This window comes from Polistes fuscatus, unplaced genomic scaffold (genome assembly GCF_010416935.1).
Source record: "Polistes fuscatus isolate 324 unplaced genomic scaffold, CU_Pfus_HIC Scaffold3, whole genome shotgun sequence".
Classification (NCBI taxonomy): Eukaryota; Metazoa; Arthropoda; class Insecta; order Hymenoptera; family Vespidae; genus Polistes; species Polistes fuscatus.
Window position 1 is genome coordinate 13,126,796 of NW_025113107.1, and position 25,184 is coordinate 13,151,979.

At 30.1% G+C, this 25,184-nt stretch overlaps 2 protein-coding genes and 1 non-coding gene across 3 annotated transcripts in view; all 3 read right to left on the bottom strand.

The window, feature by feature from the left end:
* LOC122519590 (solute carrier organic anion transporter family member 5A1) overlaps positions 1–9,701 on the bottom strand; it is a gene marked incomplete in the record, with an annotated part of 33,065 nt that extends 23,364 nt beyond the window's left edge. The window contains 1 exon segment of the mRNA XM_043639158.1: positions 9,134–9,701.
* A 575-nt stretch (positions 9,702–10,276) lies between these two features.
* Positions 10,277–10,348, bottom strand: Trnap-ugg. The gene has a single exon. It is a non-coding gene; the product is annotated as a tRNA-Pro (tRNA).
* Positions 10,349–11,566: 1,218 nt separating this feature from the next.
* On the bottom strand, positions 11,567–14,304 carry LOC122519409 (flocculation protein FLO11-like). The gene is made up of 2 exons (XM_043638816.1): positions 14,298–14,304; positions 11,567–14,169 (listed from the first exon to the last, which is right to left on the bottom strand). The coding sequence occupies exons 1-2, from the start codon at positions 14,302–14,304 to the stop codon at positions 11,567–11,569; spliced, it is 2,610 nt and encodes an 869-aa protein (XP_043494751.1).
* Positions 14,305–25,184: the final 10,880 nt, after the last annotated feature.

Genomic DNA, 25,184 nt, shown 5'->3' on the forward strand with positions numbered 1-25,184 from the left:
TATATATATATACACACAAACGTTATCTTTCTTTGTGTATGATTATTAGAAATAAAAAAAAAAAAAAGATAGGAGAGAGAGAAAGATATGTTATATCATAATCAATTATTTCCATAACGATTAATTGCGAGTACTTTTTCAACCATCATTTTGAAATAATCAAAAAACAAACATATATATATATATATATAATATTAATATTAATAATATATATAATATAATATTAAATTATAATAATTAAATTAATTAAAAAATAATTAAAAAAAAATAATTAAATTAATATCGTAATAATTAAATTAAAATCGTAGTTCCTAAATAATTTTCGATAAAAACGAATTGTTTCTTCATGTGAATTAACAATCATCGTATCGTATTTTTCAATAACGTGAAAGTAATCTAAAAATTGTTTTGTCTCTACTTTTGATATACTCGGCAGTAAATTATATGAACAGTTTTTTTTATACATGGTGACCTAAATAATATATTTTTACTTTTATATCATTCGAAATGATATGAGAATATTGCTTGTATTCGATATCTTTTTCCATTGGTTTTTAAAAAAAAAATGTAAGTTTTATATAACAGTTCTAACGTAATCTTTTGGTTATTTACATCTACGATGAAAGAAAAAATATTATATATTATTGTATATTTTTCAATTTACAGTACCCTTGTTGAATACAAATTTTCCCCAAGAGCATCGCTAATTGTTCAATTTTTACGAGTACACTTCGTGAAATGGGCAATAACTTTTGACAATAGGTTTATGTAAAAATAAAAAGAAAAAATGTAATTTTAAATTAAACCAAAGGAAGAAAATCTAATCGAATTAAATTCAAATTATCATTACAATTAATGGGACGGATGAAACACACTGTAAAATCGTACGAATTCAATCTTGAACACAGTACATTGACTATCAAGCAAAATATTTAGATTTAATCGTAACAATTGTCGACAATTTAATTTCATGCAAATTCTTATTCGCAATTTACGTATTCGCAATTAATGTATTTCGCATTTTTTCGAAATGAATGTCGAAAAACTCGTATTGAAAATCATTTGATTTATACAAAAGGTTCTTTCGCGATCGAAATTAAATATAAAAAAAAAATTAAATCAAAATATAAATTATTGAAATATTGTATCATTATTGTAAATCGTCAATGGAATAATACTTTTACGAATACTTTTCAGACACGTTGTATAAAAATAAGAGAGACTAATTTTAAATATCGACAAAATGAAATGCATATGAAATAACGTTATTACACGAAATTATGATCGACGTGAAATTGGAAAGTAATAATAATCGATCGATACGGTTTCCGTTTTTTCCTAAGAATATATAATATTACATTATTAAATAGGATAAAAAAGAAAATCATAAATTGTTCATGAAAACGAACGAACGAACGAACGAATGAAAAATTGATAGTTCTTCGAGACCAAGAAAATGCATTCGTACTTTTAAAGAAGTATTTCCTTTTTTTTTTTTTTTAAAAAAAGGTTTCAATCGGATCCTTGATCGTTTCCTGCGTCGTACGAATCGATTATTCCATACACGATGCGATACTAACGTCAATGAACGAACAAGAGCTGTGATGAGGAAATCTAAAAAAAGGAATATGTATATATATATAAAAAAAAAATAGAAAAAAAAAATAGACGCGTTATCAACGTCACGATCAAGTGATCCCGTCGCGTCACAGTGTTCAACGATTTTAAATATTGTCTATTTTTAACCCTAATACGTTGTTATATACCTATACGATTAAATGAATATAGCGTGTTATAAAAAAAAAAAAAATAAAAAATAAGAAAAGATCGCTTTTTAACGAATAACAAAAATTCTACATTTATTTTGGGGGACAAGTATTATATTAGTAACGATCACTATTCTAATAAAATAACCGTAATAATTAAACTTTTATAATATAATTGTGTGTATATTGAGATGAAATAATATTGATATTATTTTCTTCTCGATAAAGTAAATTTTTATGGAAAAGGAAAACATTTTCCTACGTATATATTTCTCGAATATATACACAAATTTTCGATACTATTCGTGATTTTTATTATTATTGTAAACCGGTATTTGATAAAAGGAAAAGAAAGGAAAGAACAATTTAACAAATATATTTAAAATTTATATTTTTATTAAAAATATTTATATTAAAAATAATTTTATTATATTTAAAATTTAAATTTATTATTTTTTAAAAAATAATTTTGATAATATATTTGTATATTGAGATAAAACAATATCGATATTATTTTCTTCTCGATAAAGTAAATTTTTATAGAAAAGAAAAACATTTTCCTACGTATATATTTCTCGAATATATACACAAATTTTCGATACTATTCGTGATTTTTATTATTATTATAAACCGATATTTGACAAAAGGAAAAGAAAGGAAAGAACAATTTAACAAAATATATTTAAAATTTATATTTTTATTAAAAATATTTATTAAAAATAATTTTATTTATATTTAAAATTTAAATTTATTATTTTTTAAAAAATAATTTTGATAATATATTTGTATATTGAGATAAAACAATATTAATATTATTTTCTTCTCGATAAAGTAAATTTTTATAGAAAGGGAAACAACCTTACCTTATTTCTCGAATATATACACAAATTTTCGATACAATTCGTGATTTTTATTATTATTACTATAAACCGATATTTGACAAAAGGAAAAGAATAGAAAGAACAATTTAACAAAATACCGTAATAATTTTGATAATATATTTGTATATTGAGATAAAACAATATTAATATTATTTTCTTCTCGATAAAGTAAATTTTTATAGAAAGGGAAACAACCTTACCTTATTTCTCGAATACATACACAAATTTTCGATACAATTCGTGATTTTTATTATTATTATTATAAACCGGTATTTGACAAAAAGAAGAAAGAAAAAGCATAACTTAACCGTGTGTGTCGTACGTTAATATTCAACGAAAGCCCCACCCCCTTACCTCGGGAGAATTTCGTTTTATAAATGCAAGCAATTAAAGGTCAGAAAAGCACTGTGAAGGGGTATGCTAATGGAGGTTAACATATATGTATATGTAAGTGTACGTGATAGGATGCATAAGGTAAGCTCCTAGTACAGCAGGTTCTCTTGCCTCTGGGCAATGTGTGTATGAAAGGGAAGACCGGCTTAAGATTTCCTTAAAACCGGTTTCCAATTTCTTCATAGGATCAAGAATGGCGTATGAACGAGTGAACCAACCAACCAACGAACCAACCAACGAATGAGAAGGATGATATCAAGAATCAAGAGAGCTATGAGAAAATAGATCGAACACGACTGGGATGATTCTCTTTCTTTCTTTCATTCTTTCATTCTTTTTTTTTTCTTCCTTAGGTCAGTTTGATAACTCCGTATAAAAGATTTTACGAGCTTATTTCGTATCACGCGTTTTTTATTCGAGGAATACGACTACGTTTAACGAGCCGCTTGCTTGCTTGCTTTGCTTTGCTTTGCTTTGCTTGTTCGTTCTCAGTTTAATCGCCAATGTATTACACAACATAAGCGAATTTTGCGATAGGATATCGTATATATTCTTCTATACGTACTTACTTTTTTTATTTTTCTCTTGTTTCTTTTTTTATTATTATTATTATTTATTATAGCGATCGACATTTATGTTTCTATTGTTTTTTTTTCTCATTCCAATAAATAATCATTGATTATAGTGAATATAACGAGATTGAAGAAATACGATAAGGAGTTCGTTATGTTACTGTAAACAAAAAATTCAATAATACATAAAAAAAATATATATATATGTGAGCTGTTTATTTTGAAAGTGGCCTAACTCCATTTAACCTTAAATTGAGATATTTAAAGGTTTGCGTTTCAATGCAATTAAAAATATACGTAAAGAATAACAATGAGTTATTAAATTTACAGTTCCTATTAAAATAATGGCAATTATTAAATGAATAATATGCGTTTTTTTTATCAACAATGGAGTTAGGCCATTTTCAAAATAAACGGCTCATATATATGTTATTGTGAAAGACCGAAATTGGAGAATGTCAAGATTCGCATGATGAAATGTCAACCGGTGTATTCGAAACTGAATATTTGGATTTATTTGTATACGTTATAAATATTTAGGATATATATCAAACGACCGTGTGAATTTTCAGTCGAATCTCCAATTTCGATTCTTCATGGTACATATACATATACATATACATATACATATACATATATATATAAAAGAGAAGGAAAGAGAATAGGTTAGTCTTGAGATAAAAGTAACGAGAAAACATACACAAGTGTATATTGAAAACGTAGCTGGAAGCAATCCGTTGTAGTTTCTATCGACAGACAAGGTTCTATTAGAACAACTACGGCACTAGGTAACAGGTACAACGTCTACCGATCGATCGAAATAAAAGGAGGTCTATCTTGACGAAGTATCATCATCATCATCATCGTCGTTATCCTGAGACAACGAGTCAAGAAATTAATTAAAGAGAGATACGATTGAAACGTGATATCTTAATGAAAAATAATTTCATTATATTTTGTAATGAAGAATCCTATAAGGTAATTTAGTAAAGTAAAACAACTTAATCGAAATATGTATTTATTGTAATCTGTGATATTAACAATAATCTTGACACGTTACTTGTAAAATATTGTTCTGTTATTGTTTAGATTAATTCGTAGATTTTATAGTTTTATTAGTTTGTCTATGAAATTTTTTTTTCTTTTATGTATAAAATGAATATTGTATTTTTTTTTTATTACTACTCCCCCTTTTTATTTTAGTCTTTTTTTTTACTTTTAGCCTCTCTGGAGTCAACAGCGCATACGAGTTTTCAATATTTTTTTTTTTTTTCTAAACGGTTCACTAATCTATTTTACCAACCGTGGTCCCAGGTTTTGCTCGACTTTAGTGATTTAAAGGGAACTAGTAATCCAACACGTGACTGCTAGACCTTTGATTAATAAAATAAATATAATATTTTTGGCGAATTCATTTAATGAAATTACCGGGCAACTATAAATACTACATTTTAATTCGAATTAAAACGTCGAATAAATTTTCTCTTTCTCGTTATTCGTTATTTTCTCGATAATAACACGTGCTACTGCGAGATAATTGGAAATAAATTACTAAATGATAAGATTAATACGGTACATAAACGGGTATCTGCTGACAAGTTGAAAACTTCAAACCAGTATAAAGATTCGGTTAAATATTCGAATATAAGCAATGGTTTATATCAAAATTAGATAAAATATTCAAAATTAGAAAGGCAGAAATGTTTGAGAAGAAGATTGTACTTCTTACAGAGATAAACTGCGTGTCCAATAAAAGATGTCTCGTATAAAACAAAAACAAAAATATAATTCAAAATGATTTGATAATTTTCGCAAAAGTTAGTCGGTTAAATCGATCGATATTTTCGTTTAACATAGGCCACGAAAAACTATATATCAGGACAAAAAGAGGGTTCGAAAGCCCGATTCATTTTCCACCTGCCACTATTTCGATCCGTACACTCTATTACGGCTCTGTCTGGTATAAAAAAATAAAAAAAATGAAAAAATAAAAAAGAAATAAAGAAAAAGAGTTAAACCATGGATGAGAAGGTTAGACGGGGAGATGGGTGCAACGATAAATCTTGCCCTACGAAAAAAACCTGATATAAAAAAAAAAAAGTAAAGTACGATCCGTTCAAGACTAATACGGTTCACGAGTCTCACGTGTAACGAATAATCGAGCCTTGCTAATTAAGCCGAAAAGCATCTACGATCTTCTTCGTGTCGTTAATTAAGACGAACCCCCTCGTATCTTTGTGTATATAGTGTGTATATGTAATATACGTGTGTGTATATGTAATATACGTATGTATATTCTCCCTTTAGAATTTACTATGTAAATTGGAAGTCATATTATTTAAGAATATATCCGTGTACATACAGGTATACAGGTATATACAGGTATATAGGTATATACATACGTATATACAGGTATACGTAATTGTTCAATCCTATTTATTGTATCTTTGTAAAATTCTTTGTTAATTCATATACGAAGTTATTGTTTCGTATCTTCTTTTCTATCAAACTAATTGTAAATAATATTTAATCTAATGTAATCGTAATATAATTGTGAATGTTTCTCAATCGTATTAAAATAGTTCAAAGGATTAAGTTTGCATGATTGCAGGAAGGTATTCAATGGTCGAAAAAATTTTGTTCTAAGAGGTAATATTTATACAAGATTTCAGATTTGTGTATGTTTTTTTAAATGGAATTATATGTATATTTGGTTGCAATATTTTTGTAATGATGATCTTTATTATCATATCGTATATGAACAATATATGTGTTTTATATATATTATTAATAGTTATAATGCGTAGGAATGATTTAAAGAAAATGAAAAAGTAAGAAAAATTGTTGATCACGATTTAAAAGGTCCCGTTTACGAAGGACCTTGGCCGACAGAAACGGATGTTAGCGTACATTCGCACCTAACGGTATCCTTTATCCGGATTTTCGGTGAAATTTGGGTCACGAACAAAAACGGAGAAGAAGGATATATTTTGAAAAACAAAAAAAAGAGAAAAAGAAAAACTTCGAAGACGGATCAGTTAATTGGCAACGCGACGAATACGAATACGTCAACCAAGAGGAAGACTATTACGACCATAACGGCTTCCTTTTCTATTTATCTTCCATGATGATCTCGACACAACTTCTAAGAATTCTTACCGCTAAAGTTGAGAAGCAAGGGGTAACGAAGAGAAGTCCGTTTGAAATCCTGATATCGACTTCTTTCTTCTCTTAAACGTGATAACGTTAAAGTAGAAAAGAAAAGAAAAGAACAAAGGCAACGATAGACAAAGATGAAAATGCTGGTCCGTCTGTTTTGTCTCAACTTACTTTTTAAATTGATCAGGTGAACGTATGAAGTGTACGTGGAAAAGAAAATGAACGTCGCATTTAATATAAATTTGCTGAAAAAAAAAATAATTACATGTGTTTCTTTTTTTTATTTGCAAATTCGCTTTATTCGTTTATGTTATCTGTAAACGTTGAACCTATTTTTACAATACGCGAGATATTATTCAATTTATTATATTTGTAAATGATTCGTGTTAAATGTTTTTTTCTTTTTATTTACACGTGAAAAAAATAACAAGTGTTTTCGTGTTTTATTTCATTCAATTTTTAACTTTTATTTTCGTTGATACAACTTTTATTTCAAATATTTGAAGAAAAATAATGTTAAAAAAAAAGATATATATATATATATAATGTTTTATTCTTCGATTATAAACACTCCATTTGGAAAGTAATGATTATTAATCAGGAAATATTTTTTTACTGGTGATATATGTAATATAAAAAAAAACTTTTGGATATTTTCTACCACATAAATAAGAATAAAAGTATATATATATCTGAATCGAATGATTTAAAAAAAACAGGGTTTCCCTTTTGAAAATCGAATTACGAAAGGTAAAGTGAACCGATAAAATTTGAGAAATCCTGTTTTTAAATGATTGAATTGTTCGATGTTAAGAGATTAATATTAAAAAGAAAATAAATTTTATAAATCTTAGGAAGATCCTACTTTTATCTTTCAAAACTTTTCTCTACCATTTATTTCCTTTTACTCGAAGTATATATATACATATATGAATCGAATGATTTAAAAAAAAAAAAACACATGCACACGCATACGTTCTCGAGGTTTTCCCCTTGAAAGGAGAACTGCGAAAGGCGAGGTGAGAACCGATAAAGATCTCGTTCGTTCGTTCGGAACGGTCTAAGTTAAGTTCTTCGTCGTGTGCTGCAGAAATTCGCGAACAAAGATGCGGAAAACGGTAAAGAAATCCGTACGCAGGTTTCTTTCGACCTACTTCGTAAAAAGATAGTCGTCTTCCTTTATCGAATTAAGATACCTTCCATAAAGATAGATGGAAAGATAAAATAGATAGATAGATGGATAGATAGATTATTTATTTGATAGAATCTATTGTATAAACATATATAAGTATATACACATACGTACGTACGTATGTGATTTCGTAGAGAAGAGAATGGTGTTCCTCTTGATATAAACCAATCAATCTAAAGCTTATTACTTAAACTATTATCTTCTTCTATATTTCTGTAAACAATTTTCTCTCACAATGTTACAATATTTTCATCAAATATCTATATTTAATACGTATAATATACACATTGTAATCAAATTTACTTAAATATTTGATTAATACGATAGGTTTGATCGAAGTAGTTCTTGTTGATTTAAAAAAATTAATTTATCTAATTATAGCAATCGAATATATATAAACATATACATTTATAATATTTTGCATATACTTTTCGAACAATATGATATACGCTCGAGTGATTAACTTTATATCGTGCTCATCGTAGATCAGCTGACTTTTTGGATTAGATCGAAATTATAATACGAAGTTGAAAAAAAAAAAGATACATACACGTAAAACCTGATAGTTAAATTAAAAAAACAAAAAGAAATGAAGAAAAGATACTATCGAGAGACGAAGATGCCGATATTTTGTTCATACCATTGACCTCGTCTTTTATCTCCCTCTCTCTCTTACACACATACACATACATACTCTTTTTATCATGTTCTTTTAAAACCAAGGCAAAACGTTCGCTTTCTTTCTGTTTTCCTTTTACACACTACTAACACAACGAGAGTACATATAAATTTTTACTTCCTTTCGAATTTGTTCCCTTCTAATATGCACACACATTGAAATTGCATCAAACTATTGTTTCTTTTTTTTTTTTTAATTGATAATTAAAAACGAAATAAGAGACACAAAAAAATTACTCGGTATTAATGATAGAATAAATTAATGTGTAAAAATTTCATTAGTTCTTTACTGAATATAATATATATATGTGTATGTGTATGTATGTATATATGCGTAAAAAAGAGAAAGAGAAAAAGATAAGAGGAAAATACGTAGAAACGTACAATGGATCATTCAAAAGAGACAAATTAAACGTAACCCTTTGCGTTTCCAAGTATAGATTAAAGTTTCAATTGAATAATAAATGTTTGAAAAAAAAAATGTATATTAACCTTAGGGTTGAGGATAGAAGCAGCAACAACCAAAAGTTCCTGGACTCCTTTGTATCCCAGGGACGACGACGAAAAACGATCCCCTCGTGGCGACACCGCGACGAACAACGTACGAGCTTCTTCATACACATTTAAACACACTAAAAACGTATATTCACTATATCACTGGTTTTTCTCTTTCTTTCCTTCCTTCCTTCTTTCTTTTCTCCTTTCCTTCCTTCCTACTTTCGTTCGATTCTTCGACACTAAAAGAGGTATTCTCTTCCTATCCCTATATAAATTCGTAAATTTTTATTTCTTTTACTTAACCTCTTAAATCAGAGGGAATGAACCTTTAATTTTTTCTTTTTAATTCGAACTTTCGTTGATAGGTATATCTTTTTTTCGCGACGACGAGTATAATAATAATGACGGGTGATCCACTGTGTTAGAGAGGGAGAAGAAAACACACACGCGAATAAATCACACGTCGAAAGCGTTCGTCGTGTTCTTCTACGTTCGACCGTCAGCTGCCTCTCTCGGAGATCATAGACCAGCTGTGTTTTTGTTCGACCATTTGGGTAAGCGGCGCATGCGTACTACCACGCGACCGCCATCTTTACTTTACTACGAAGTCAAATCGTTCGACGCGCCAAATTCGATTACACCTTTATCGTTTATTTTTCTTTTAGTTCTTTTCTCTTTTTTTGCTTTTGCTTTGCATCGCATTTATTCGTAATAAAGGAAATCGAAAACGGATAATAGTATACTAGGTGAATAGAACAAATCTGATATATTATCTAAATGTATAATAGATATTAAATGGATATTTTCAATATATTATTACGACAAGTGATATTATTTCGTATAAGAAGATTCAGAGTAAGATTATTTTTCAACATGTTACGTTTTTTTATTTTTATATAAAATTGTTATGTAAATATGTTTTTCGTCTATTTGTTAATCTTCAATCTGAATTTTCTTAAAGTAATTATCGATGGTTATTTATTTGTAATAGTTTCGAACGTCTCGGTGGTAATGTTCGTTCCGTTTCTATTTAATTGTTCAAAATTTTATTATTAGAGATATTAAAGTATGACTAATTTATGAAGTGATTGAATCAATAAGGAAAAATACAGTACCGATGAGATGAAAAAAAAAATCGGGCCCCTCCGGGATTTGAACCCGGGACCTCCTGCACCCAAAGCAGGAATCATACCCCTAGACCAAGAGGCCTCGATGTATGGGCCTAACAATATAATGTAGTAAAGCAAATAGATAACTTCATATTCAACATATATTTTATGAATTATTTAATATCTTATGTGTTTTTTAATATAAATAAAAACTAATATTTTTCGTGTAATTTAATTTTTTTTCTCCTGTTATATTTTGCGACACTTTGCATAAACACTTTATTTATATGATAATAATAATATTTTCAATAAAGGTATATGTTTATAACCATTGTTAGAATGTCATTGCACAAAAACTAAATTTTTATACTGTATACAACGATAGAATCTTCTATCTCTGTAATTTTGTGAACAATTTATAAATAATAATAGAGATTAGTAACAGCAACAATGTATCAACTGTGATGTACAATATATACAGAGTGTGCCGACTTAACGAGTAATTTATACAATCAAAAAATCATCAGAATAGAAAAAATATTAAAATATTTAAAATAATAATAATGTTTAAATAAAAGCAGATTAATATTTACAATTACTCAAGCTATCTTTAAAGTTAACTTCCAATTATCGTTCGTACGATTAATAATAATTATAATGTACGGGAATTAATTTAAATCAAATAACAATTGTCTTCGTAAACCTTAATATGAAATAATAAAGGAATTCGTATTCACATATTTTCAAACATTATTTGGAATAATTGAAACAATGCTTTGCAAGTTAAGAACTAATTGAATTGCACAAAAATTCAACAATCACTTTTAGCAAAAAAATAAATTACAATAATAAAAACAAATTGGACATTAGATTCAATTAAATTATTCATATTAAAAATCTGTCATTGATCTATTTCTACACTCACAGAAATAAAGAAGGTAATACTTATTACCTTCTGATAATTTAGTCCTATTTAAGTAATGGCAGATGTCGCTAAATGACAATGTGAAAGATAACTGTCGTACCGACCTTTATCAACGAAATACAATGACGTTTACAATGCAATACAAAAGTGCATTACCGGTACAAAGATAAACTTGATATTATTGAAATCAAATTTTATCCATATCTAAAGTCTTACTATTACTTCCATTTTAAAAATCAAAACACAAAGATCTTATATTTAAAAAGCTTTTAGTCTGGATCAATGACATTTTTTAAATATTTTTTGTCACTCTTATGGTTATAAGCTGTCCATTTACGTTTTTTCTATTAAAATGTATTTAACTAAAAATACTACGACTGTAAGCTCGGTAAATTAGCTCCACGAAATATAATACCATTTCATAGTTCTCTCTTTGACACAGTTCGCCATTGCAATTATTTCGCATCTTTCTGCTTTAGAATTCCAATGGTAACCGGCAAGACATTTTCGAAGAACCAGATCGCCGTTTTTGCAAACATAGTAATTTTCGCAAGAGCAAATATGAGGATAAGTGGAACCGTCTGGAGCGCATACAGAGCCAGGTATAGGTAAGGCGGAAGGTTCGGTCGAAGGTTCAGTTGGAGGTTCGGTCGATGGTTTGGTAGAAGATTGTGTTGAAGGTTCGGTTGTAGGTTCAGTGGAAGGTTCGGTAGCAGGTTCGTTAGAAGATTCTGTCGAAGGTTTGATCGAAGGTTCAGTTGGAGGTTCGGTAGCAGGTTCGTTAGAAGATTGTGTTGAAGGTTCGGTTGTAGGTTCAGTGGAAGGTTCGGTAGCAGGTTCGTTAGACGATTCTGTCGAAGGTTTGATCGAAGGTTCAGTTGGAGGCTCGGTAGCAGGTTCGTTAGAAGATTCTGTCGAAGGTTCAGTTGGAGGTTTAGTCGAAGGTTCAGTTGGGGGTTCGGTCGATGGTTTGGTAGAAGATTGTGTCGGAGGTTCGGTCGTAGGTTCAGTGGAAGGTTCGGTAGCAGGTTCGTTAGACGATTCTGTCGAAGGTTTGATCGAAGGTTCAGTAGAAGGTTCGGTAGATGGTTTGGTAGAAGATTCTGTCGAAGGTTCAGTCGAAGGTTCAGTTGGAGGCTCGGTAGCAGGTTCGTTAGAAGATTGTGTTGAAGGTTCGGTTGTAGGTTCAGTGGAAGGTTCGGTAGCAGGTTCGTTAGACGATTCTGTCGAAGGTTTGATCGAAGGTTCAGTGGAAGGTTCGGTAGAGGATTCTATCGAAGGTTTAGTCGAAGGTTCAGTTGGAGACTCGGTAGCAGGTTCGTTAGAAGATTCTGTCGAAGGTTTGGTCGAAGGTTCAGTTGAAGGTTCGGTAGAAGATTGTGTCGAAGGTTCAGTTGGAGGTTTAGTCGAAGGTTCATTTGGGGGTTCGGTCGATGGTTTGGTAGAAGATTGTGTCGGAGGTTCGGTCGTAGGTTCAGTAGAAGGTTCGTTAGAAGATTCTGCCGAAGATTCAGTGGAAGGTTCGGTAGAGGATTCTATCGAAGGTTTAGTCGAAGGTTCAGTTGGAGGTTCGGTCGAAGGTTCAGTTGGAGGTTCGGTCGAAGATTCAGTTGGAGGTTCGGTCGTAGGTTCAGTGGAAGGTTCGGTAGCAGGTTCGTTAGACGATTCTGTCGAAGGTTTGATCGAAGGTTCAGTTGGAGGCTCGGTAGCAGGTTCGTTAGAAGATTCTGTTGAAGGTTTGGTTGAAGGTTCAGTGGAAGGTTCGGTAGCAGGTTCGTTAGAAGATTCTGTCGAAGGTTTGGTCGAAGGTTCAGTTGAAGGTTCGGTAGAAGATTGTGTCGAAGGTTCAGTTGGAGGTTTAGTCGAAGGTTCAGTTGGGGGTTCGGTCGATGGTTTGGTAGAAGATTGTGTCGGAGGTTCGGTCGTAGGTTCAGTAGAAGGTTCGTTAGAAGATTCTGTCGAAGATTCAGTGGAAGGTTCGGTAGAGGATTCTATCGAAGGTTTAGTCGAAGGTTCAGTTGGAGGTTCGGTCGAAGATTCAGTTGGAGGTTCGTTCGTAGGTTCAGTGGAAGGTTCGGTTGCAGGTTCGTTAGAAGATTCTGTCGAAGGTTCAGAGGAAGGTTCGGTAGAGGATTCTGTCGAAGGTTCAGAGGAAGGTTCGGTAGAGGATTCTATCGAAGGTTCGGTAGATGGTTTAGTCGGAGGTTCAGTTGGAGGTTTAGTCGAAGGTTCAGTTGGAGGTTCGGTCGATGGTTTGGTAGAAGATTGTGTCGGAGGTTCGGTCGTAGGTTCAGTGGAAGGTTCGGTTGCAGGTTCGTTAGAAGATTCTGTCGAAGGTTTGATCGATGGTTCAGTTGGAGGTTCGGTAGCAGGTTCGTTAGAAGATTCTGTCGAAGGTTTGGTCGAAGGTTCAGTGGAAGGTTCGGTAGAGGATTCTATCGAAGGTTTAGTCGAAGGTTCAGTTGGAGGTTCGGTCGTAGGTTCAGTGGAAGGTTCGGTAGCAGGTTCGGTAGCAGGTTCGGCAGAAGATTCTGTCGAAGGTTTAGTTGAAGGTTCAATTGGAAATTCAGTCGATGGTTTGGTAGAAGATTGTGTTGAAGGTTCGGTTGGAGGTTCAGTGGAAGATTCGGTAGCAGTTTCGGTAGAAGATTCTGTCGAAGGTTTGATCGAAGGTTTAGTAGCAGGTTCTGTGATGGGATTCGACGTAGTACTAGAAGATATACAGCCTGCATTGTTTGGATAGTCACAAACTTGTAGTATAGGATTGAAGTGCAGTTTATCTCCCTTATTGTTCATTATTGGACACTCCATTTCTAATTTTTCGCCATGAAAACACTTGTAGAATTTAGTGCAGTCTGACTCGTGCGCCAAATGGACAGTATGATCCGGGGAATCTTCTTCTGGGCATTCCGTTGCTATTGGTATTATAATAGTGTCACCAGCCATAACTATGGCTAATGTGGACACGAAAGCAGTGGCTACTATATACCATTCTTCTAAAAGTATTTAAAGATGTTGTAAACAATTATGCACTATCAATTTTGACAATTATTATGAATATGTATATTTTGTTTAAGGATAGTATGATCAATTCTATTTTACTGTTAATTCAAAATTATCTTACCCTTCATCGTGAGCTTTGAAATTATTGTACTTTATGGTCGTGTGTTTTTTGCGAATTGTGTTTTACGAATGCGATTGGAAACTGTCAAGATCAAGTAGCAATGACGACTTTTAAAGATTCTACAAATTCTTATCATTTTTTTCACCATGTATATTTTATACTCTTATCTAATCTACCTGCCAATTTATCATTTTTTCAAATCTCCCTGTTTTTCTCAGAAAACAAGAAGATGGATGCTCTTGCGTTTTTGTATTTGCATTATTACACATGCACGTTACAAAGTAATCGATTAAAGATATGTGTAAACAGAACATATCAAACAATAGCGAAATGATTTTAAATTCTTTTATTAAAACTTGAGAATTAACCTAGCTTAATTCGAGATTGCTTCCTCATAACACAATAACTCATTTTATCAAATGACATTACGAGATGCTTTTATGAATTTTTATCGTATATATCTTATTCACTTGTCTGTAATGTAATCGAAAATAATTAAAAAGTCTTTAGATATCAGTAATAGTCAATATTAAAATAGCACGTATTATAACTTTTTTTACTTTTATTCGAATTTACAATTATTTTTTGAATATTTCGATCAAGTAAGACATACGATGTAGACGTTTTAAAAAGAATAAAAAAGAAATTTTAGCTTTAGGAACTTTTTCATTTTTTTGCTGTATCATCCATCATAAAGATCAAATCTTTTAAAAGCAAAGTAATTACCTTGCATTGCATCGTTCGATACGATGGTAGATAACGTTCCCGATTATTCGAAAAGTCATATTAATAATAATGAATAATTTTGAATAGCCACAATTTGATAATTCAAATCATATTGATTTTTTGAACTTACCAGGGGATAGTCAGGTAGGATAGTCTCCGATATTTTTTCAAATTTGACATACTTGTAATAATCCACGACAATATTCATTGTGCCTTTGAAAATGGCGTATATATTCAGCCGTTTGCGAAAAAATGCGAAAAAATGATGACTTTGGATAATAAAATTTTTATCCAGAAAAATATCACATTAAAATTATTTTATATTCTAAGTATGTTAATAAGTATGTAATGTTTAAATCAGTACATATGCGTTTAAACAATCTAAAATATAAAGAGATTGCATTAGAATATTAAAATAATTGTTAAATAATCGATAGGAATGTCTATTGTTGTCGAAAAGATTGGAATATATGACGTATGTACCGTCCCCTTCGAAATCCACCGTTGAAATGAGACGTTGTCCTCTATGAAGTACTTTTATTAAATGTTGTTTATGTGATTTTCTCAGTACGTTACTTATGTGTATAAAAGGAATAATCCATCTAATCAATAAAATTTAAGATTGTAACGTTATGATTTTCGTTTTTTTTTCATTTTTATGTATTTTTTTTATTGCTCCTGCGCAGTGATTGCTTCGAGGGTAAAATTTAGCTGCAATATAAGAAAAGTCCATTAGTGCATTAAAATAATTGTTAATGTATACATTATGTACATGTATATAGAAATGAAAAATGAGATTACATTTCTCTAAACAATTATACAACCAATATATTAAAACAATTAATAAATAATATACTAATGGAAAATGTAAATTATTAAAGTTTACCATTATGATAGAAGAAAGCTGGGGTGTTTGCTCATTTCAGTATCATAAAAAAATTGCCTGGCTTCATTTTAAAATCTTGTAAGTTCTTCTTTTATGTATGTACTTGATACATGAGAAAATAAGAAAGCCTAATAGATGCTATGTTTCTCCAATTCTTCAAATACTTGCAAATCTGAAAATCATAAGATTGTATTAGTAAAGTATCAAATTATCCTTGTTAATATTTAAAAACTTATTTGTAGAATAAAGACATTATACACTAAAAACTTTATCACACTGCACAGAAAAACACAAATAATTCATTTATTTAGTAAAGCAAAAATAATTTTATTTTCCTATTAGGTGTACACGTTCCTTTATAATATTTAAAAAATAAGGAATAAAATAAAGAGGTTATACACTAAAAACCGCACAGAAAAACACAACCGTATAGAAAGAAACCTCGTTGCAAATATTTTAAAAACAATTGACATAATATTAAAATAAATTGAAACAAAACAATTGACATCCTCATGCCAACCATGAAAGTATAAATTCCCATACTCTGTATTGATATGGAAAAACTCTTGTTATTTTAATTCTTGAAGGATGGCTATAATGCTTTATGTCAATTGTTTTTAAAATATCTGCAACGAGGTTTCTTTTCTATACGATTGTGTTTTTCTGTGCGGTTTTTAGTGTATAACCTATTTATTTTATTCCTAATTTTTTAAATATTATAAAAGAACGTGTACACCTAATAGGAAAACAAAATTATTTTGCTTTACTAAATAAATGAATTATTTGTGTTTTTCTGTGCAATGTGATAAAGTTTTTAGTGTATATTGTTTTTATTCTAAACATTAGTTTTTAAATATTAACAAGGATTACTTGATACTATACTAATACAATCCTATGATTTTCCGATTTGCAAGTATTTGAAGATTTTGAAAAGCACAGCATCTATTAGGCTTTCTTATTTTCTCATGTATCAAGTACATACATAATAGAAGAGTTTACAAGATTTTAAAATGAAGCCAGGCAATTTTTTTATGATACTGAAATGAGCAAACACCTCAGCTTTCTTCTATCATAATGGTAAATTTAAATAATTCACATTTTCCATTAGTATATTGTTTATTAATTTTTTTAATATATTTGTTGTATAATTGTTTAGAGAAATGTACTTTCTTTTTTCATTTACATATACGTTATTAAATGTGAGAAAAAGGAATTCAATTCTTACATGTTACTCTATTAGTTAGTATTAATTCAATATTTACAATAATATAACTGTAATTTATATATAATAATTACATCTTTATAGTGTAGTTTTATATAAACAATTGCATAAAAATTGCATAGACACTAGCATCGATTAATTAATAATTATTATAATGCACTAATGCACTTTTCTTATATTGCAGCTAAATTTTACCCTCGAAGCAATCACTGCGCAGGAGCAATAAAAAAAATACATAAAAATGATAAAAATACGAAAATCATATCGTTATAATCTTAAATTTTATTGATTAGATGGATTATTCCTTTTATACACATGCGTAACGTTCGGAGAAAGTCACATAAACAACATTTAATAAAAGTACTTTCATAGAGGACAACGTCTCATTTCAACGGTGGATTTCGAAGGGGACGGTACATACGTCATATATTCCGAACTTTTAGACAACAATAGACATTCCTATCGATTAATTAACGATTATTTTAATATTCTAATGCAATCTCTTTATATTTCAGATTGTTTAAACACATATGTACTGATTTAAACATTACATACTTATTAACATACATTGAATATAAAATAATTTTAATGTAATATTTTTCTATATGAAAATGTTATTATTCAAAGCCATCATTGCACAAGGACGTTAAAACAAATGTACACTAGTTTAAATAATTACATAAAAATTGAAGGAATGTTTAAATCAGAACGTTGCCATGTGATAAAGTTTTTAGTGTATATTGTCTTTATTTTACTCGTTATTTTTTAAATATTAACAAGGAACGTATACACCTAATAGAAAAATAAATTAGATAACAATAATTATTAATTGGATTAATAATTAGATAATTATAATTATTAATAAAAAATTGATATTTAATTTATGTAATAAATAAATTATGTATGTTTTTCTGTGCGGTGTGATAAGGTTTATAGTGCATATTGTCTTTATTCTTTTCGTTATTTTTTAAATATTAACAAGATACGTGTACCTTAAATCGTAAAATAGAATAAATTTTTTATTTATTTAATAAATAAATTATCATATCTAGCTTGACTAGCGTGGTCATGAAGAAAGGCGAGTTACGTATGTGTGCGTGAAAACATTTCTATATGGTAATTGGGAATTTCTGATTGGTCACTTATCTTCCGAAATAATTATCAACCAATCAAGGCTCTTTGCTGATTATTTTTCTTTCTTTTCGCAGCGTCGGTGCTGGAGATCGCACGGATACTTCGTCGTCCCATTAATCTCGGGTAATTAAAAAATATTTTCTAACGTAAATAATTTGCCTATATACTAATCGATTATTCTAACAAATGACTTTCAAATGATATAATCGAAAGATTACGATAATGTCAAGGATAAAGAATATTTGCGTAGAAAAAAATTCCATGTACATTGGTATGCATTTTTCTACGCAATCATATATATATCTTGTTTTACAGCATCATTTCTATGGATATCGACATATAATGTTTAATTTTTATTGTTTGGATTAATAAAGTATATATTTCGACAATTGTTATGTTCCTATATCCTATTTTTAACTATTCGATATTTTTCTATAATAGATGGAAAAAATGCAAAATTATCAAGCAGCTGTGACGTCATCAGATGACGCTATGTCTTTTTGCGGGTGACTACCCCGTATACAACTACGTGCATGGACTGTACGTCACAGTGACGGTCACTGTGACGTAGGCACCGCCATATTCGAAATCTGTCAGCTGTATATTCCAGCGTACTGTGTTATCTCGTTTAATCCAGGTAATTGAAAAGTATTTTACACCTTCCTATTATATATCAAACGATAGCTACACACAAGATTTTCATACTTGAGTGTTTTCAAAACGAAATATTAAAAAGTTCGAAAGACATCTGTGAAAATATAATTATCGGTGTGTCGGCATCCCGCCAATTTCACCAATGTTTCTTAACAATAGTTTTTTCCAATTTCCAGCTTTTTTCATGGTATCGATAATTAGTACCATCTCTAATGATGCTCTAATTAATCATTTTTCATAATTATGTCTTCAAAGATCGCGTATTTCGTATTAAATTCGATTCCTGTCACATACACATACACGTACAGGCATATATACATAAGTATAGGTTAACCGCTCGTACACATACACTCATATATTTGATTTTCTTTATATTGTACTAATGTAATTTTATTTTCTTTTACTTTTTTAGATTTCGGAGCATTAGGAGAGTCCAGTAGAAATACATATACTCAGTCAAACAATTCTGTTTACTCTTTTTTATCTTCATATTCATCGAGGTAAGCGTTCTTCTTTTTTTAAGCTATGTGACATATAGAAATGTATAGAAAGAGTGAGAACGAGAATGAGAGAGGGAGAGAGAATAAGAAAACAAAACATTCGATCACAGGCAATAACGAACGTGTATGTATATTCCAGGAATTTCTCGAGTAGAGGTGAAAACAGAAGAATAACCGCCGAAAACAAAACGTAAACAGCTGAGCACCGAACGTTAGACACTCTCAAGGATAAACAATATGAGATCATCATTCCTCTTCCGTCCTTCGACGAGTTAAGATCTAACGAACGTGACGTATTACAATATTTATTGATTTTCTTTCTAATCTCATCATTATTGAATTAATCGTTTAAAAAGTTTATTATAGCATTGGACAGCATAATAATTGATATACTTGTTAGGTTATTCTTTATTGAGTTTACTACTACAGTTAATGTCTTCTTTAGACTTCTTTAAAGATTTTTATTAACAGTTATTAATAATATTTTATATTTTATATGCAATTTTATGCAAGTAATGAGATTTAGACAACTGATATTGCTTGGGTTTGTATATTAAAATACAAAGCAAGCACTATCAAATAAATAGTTGCATACTTTGATAAATTCCATAAATATTGTTTAACTTTTACTTTTAATAATTTTAATTCTTTATGATAGAATATTTTTTAAAGTGTGACATGCCTTCAGGAATGATTTACAGGGAATATTGTATTATAATATAATCTTTAGTATGTTTCAGCTTTTCAGAGTTTTATTTAATTTTATTTTATTCATCGTCATCTCCTAAGGGTAGGATACCCATCCTGCAGTCATCAATGAAGACTAAAAGTAAGTATATTTTTCTATCAAACACTTCTATGATAACTTTAATGGATTTTTATTATAACGATGATATTAATTGTTCTTTTTTCTTTTTCTGTTTCAGAACATCATTGCAATCGAGCGCGTAAGCAATGAGGTACTCGTGTGTTGCATCGTTAAAATAAAATATAAAAAAGTCGGAAAGTAGCATCAGTGTTGTTCGCCGTGTGTAAAAATTTCATTTGCTCGGTTAAGAAACTCGCAAGTTTCTTTTATTCGGTTTAAACGTGTGCCCATCGTCATCCTAAGGGTAGGAGACCCATCATGCATTCATCACTGAAGGATAAACGTAAGTCAATTTTTATATTAAACATTTTCTCAATACTTATAATAATGTTTTTATATCAACGGTCTATATAATCTTGTTTTTATTTTTGTTTCAGATCATCGTTGGAATAGTGTTACAATTTATTAAATTAATTAAATTCGATTTATTAATAAATTAAATTCATTTGGAAATTCGTTTAACACTAGATTTTTTCATTATTGTTTCGTTTACTATTTTTTAAAAACTTACAAAAATTGTTTGCATGAAGAAATGGGTAGAGGGGAGGAATTAATATTTACATATATTTCATTATGGTATTAAAAATCAATATATATTTTTAAAAAATAATATTTAAATTTTATATATATATATGTAGCATATGTAGCAAAGAAATTTTAAATGGAGAGTCAAATTGGTTTATTGTAAGTCCATTAATCTAGTGTTAATTGAATTAACTGCATGTAATGCAGTTGTAGAATCAGTGTTAGTGCATTGTCATCGTCATCCTAAGGGTAGGAGACCCATCGTGCATTCATCGATGGAGATACAAAGTGAGTATATTTTTGTATTTAATAATTCAACAAACATTTTAATTGTTTTCAGTAATAGTAATGATATTAATAGTATTGTTTTTTATTTCTGTTTCAGATTGCAATCGTGCGCGAAGCAATATACGGGAGTGTTGCAATCGATTAAATATAATTAAAATCACGGATTAGAAGCACGTTCGTTCGCTTATTTCAATTCCGTCGCGTTCGTGAATTATTTTTGCAATTTATATATTAAATTAACTGCGACCAATGCAGTAATTGCATTAGAGATTGTTCGAGTAAAGTTGTATTTTTATCTTTAAACAGTCGCACAGACTGTTCGCGTATTAGAGCCAGTGCATCAATGAAGATTTTTCTACTTGCATTGACTGTGTGCAAAGCAGTCTTTGAATTAGTTGTGTAGAATCAGTGATCGGGCGTATAATAAATTAAAATCATACGCGAATTAAAATCAGTGTTGTTCGCCGTATAATAAAATTTCGGTTTCGCGATAAGAAACTCTTCTATAGTTTCTTATTTTCGTTTATACCGCGTATTTAGATTCACGCGAGGTGCATCGCCATGGTGCAATTGAATTTCATCCCATTGCAATGCATTGTAAGTATTCATTTTAATTTACTTTTTATTTGATTTATTTTTTATACAATTTTGTATTATATTATAAATAACTTACCGTTTTGTTTTATTTTATTTTACAGATATGACGACGGACTTTCTACCTTATCAAAGATGTGGGATGAATTCTTCGATGGATCATCGATGGATCTTCGATGGATCTTCGGTGGATCTTCGGTGGATCTTCGATGGATCTTCGGTGGATCTTCGGTGGATCTCCTTCAATACCAAATCGAGGAACTCTTCGATCGTCAGACTACAACACTTGCTGCAAAGTAGGAGTGTTTTGGAGCCATCGTAGAACTTCTTACGCAGTGAGTCAAAAAATTTAAAGTCCCTCCGGTGCTCAATCATGTCGAGGATGAAAGGTCCTAATCGGCACGAGTTACTGGTTGTAATTATTCCAATAAATTAGTGACGAGCACATGAGTAATTCCTTTCTAGGAATTACTCATGAAAATTGTATATTATATTGTATTGTATTGTATGTTTATTAGTTCAGGATAGGTTTTCTTGTCTCATCGATTAAAATCATTCAATTAACAGTGCAATTAATTAATGCACTTTCTTTTTTATTACGTGTTTTGTTCGTGATAGTAGTGGTGAAATCGAGCATTAATTTACTCGTTTTCGTCAAGAAAAGCATGTAATAAATGTCTTACATGCATTGCTTCGTACTTAGTTTATTTAATCGCGATTAATTTGATATATCGATACTTCGATATTACAAATAAATGAGCAAGAAGACAAACTCATTCGCGACGGATAGATTCTAGCAGTTAAGTGGTGGCTCAAAGCCCAGTTCTTTTATTAGAACAGCCAACTTAATGAAAGGAGTCGTCCGAGGTTTTGAAATATATTAAAAGATATTAAAAGATATTAAAAGTCATTATTCATTAAATAAATTTTAGAATCCTTAGTCGCTTAGATGAATTTCTATAAAAATGTATTTATGTCTTATGTATATATGTGTTTTTAATCATATTTTTTAGATTAGGATTTTCAGCTTCTAATATACTAATCTCCCGTTTCTCCCCCCTATACTTTCTGCGTTCTCATCTATACGTGTGCCCAGGTGCTACTCGTATAGGTGAGAGAAACAATTAGTATAGGTTTAGTTTTAAGTTTTTCCCCCTATTGGCGGCTGTCATTGTGCTAGTGATTGCACGATGTACTTTACACCTGTGTGTGCGTATTAGGTAGTGTGTACTGTACATCGTTTCGCGATATTTTTTAATTAATACATAATTTAATACTGGGAGCACTACTTCTACATATCACGTGTAATATGAAAAATACACACGCGTGTCTGTATTTTTATATTTATAATAAATATTTCTAATTTTCTTTTTTGATAATCGTTTTGCATAGTAGAGTTACTGCATTTATTTGCATAAACTTTAACATACTCGTATATTACTAGTATGCGTATATACTAGTGTATACTTGTATTTTTGGTTTAGACTTTTATGCAATAATCATTAGCCTTGGCAGTCGATTACAGCATTGGTACGTACTCCCATAAGTTTAGAAAACACGCGTTTGAACTAGGGTGTCGGAGGTGCCCCGGGGCATGCTCTTTAGTTTAGGCTTTTGCACCCTGGTGGTATGTGAGAGAATCTTGGAGTGAGTGGGTGGGTATGTATGTATATTTGCTCTTTTTAAATACGGGTAATTGGCAGGCAGGTAGCATATTTCTCTGAGCGAATGTGAAAACTTTAATTTTAAGTAGGTAGGATCCAGGAATGGCACTAGGCTTGCTTCCACTCCGGAGTGGAAATTCCGCCTCCTGGTTTATACAGAATTGTTACAAAATTATATCATTTCATTCTATTATGCTTGTTTTGTAAATTTATTTTGTGACTCTTCTGTAATCTTTATTATGTATCATGATTCAAAGTAATTTGCAACGATTTGAAAGATCCATTTCTATTTCGATTCTACCTCGAACGAGATAGAATCGAACAAATTCGCAAATACTTTGATGAATTTGATACTTAGTTTTAAGCATTACAATACAAGCACTTCGCACAATCGCGATTTTCTCAATTAGAAATATAACGAATGAATGAAATGAAAATATTGCAAGGAAATGCATAACATTTATTGCATTATTTATTTCAATTCTATTTTATTACTTGAAATTAAAAGTGCGACGTGTTTTTAGGTCATCGATAATTATCTGCTTGGACATATAATTAATTGTGCTCGTGTATATGTCAATGAACTCTAAGTTCATTCATGGTTCACGAGCTTTACTAATGAACAGTGAACGTCGATTAATTTTTTAATAATTAATGATTCAAATCATAAAAAAATATGAGGTAATTAGTTTAAAGTAGTATGATAGATCTTATCTTTCTTACACGTAGAAAATGTCCAATGCAGTTTTCAGGGAATGAAGAAAGAAGAGGCTAATGCCGAAGAGGCCCCCACTTAAATGTGGCTGAAGAGGGCAACTACACAGACTATTGAGTTATTTTCAAACGTTCAACAGCAAGTTAGAACTTTTCGAAAATAGCTCTCTAGTCATATTTTATATTTTATTATATTACATTCTTGCTCGTCATTAATTTGTAGTTGTAATTGGAGATGATGGACCATTCCATCTCCTTGTTACGCCAAACTCATGCTTGAATCGTTCAAAAGATGCACAAATTTTTTGTTTGCTAATTGAGTCAAAACTATTTAGATTGTCGTTTTCTCATATATTAAACTTAATTGACGTTCGTTGAACATAACAATAACTTTTTTTACATTTTTTGTCTTTAAATTTTTTATCTTTGATCGAATATTATTATATTTGAAATTTCGTGTGTGTAAAGAACGCGGTATAAAAGTAATTCACAATGATTAAAATAAATTTTAATTTTTTTTTTTTTTAGTATTGTAATTTTCTTAGCTTTTCTATTTCTTAATTATTATATATTTTAATATAAAATCACGCGTTTAAATTTCATTTTATTCAACCTAAAATAGAGATATGATAAAAATAAATAGGAAATTATATTAAAAAAATAGTGCATCTGCTAATTTGGCGACTAGTATTTTAGGATTGAATTTATTGACTGTATGATTAATATAGTTTTCTTCTTGTTACAGGTGATCATCGTTGGATTTATCATCTACTCGTTTTGATTTTCTTCTACTTGAGCTCCTATAATATAATGTCTACTTTTTAAAATATATAATCTATATGTATATGGCATTTCTGAAGGCACACACAAAATCTAAATATGACACATACATTGTTATTTTTAATTCTTTAACAAATATAACTCTAAATATTTGTGAATGCTCTTTAGTTTAGGCCTTTGCACCCGTGTGGTATGTGAGAGAACCGTGGCGTAAATTTATTGGTGTGTATATTTGTTTCTTTTTAAATATGTAGAATAGGCAAGCAAATAGCATACTTTTTTAAGCGAATGTGAGTACTTTAATTTTAAATAGGTATAGGATTCAGGAAAGG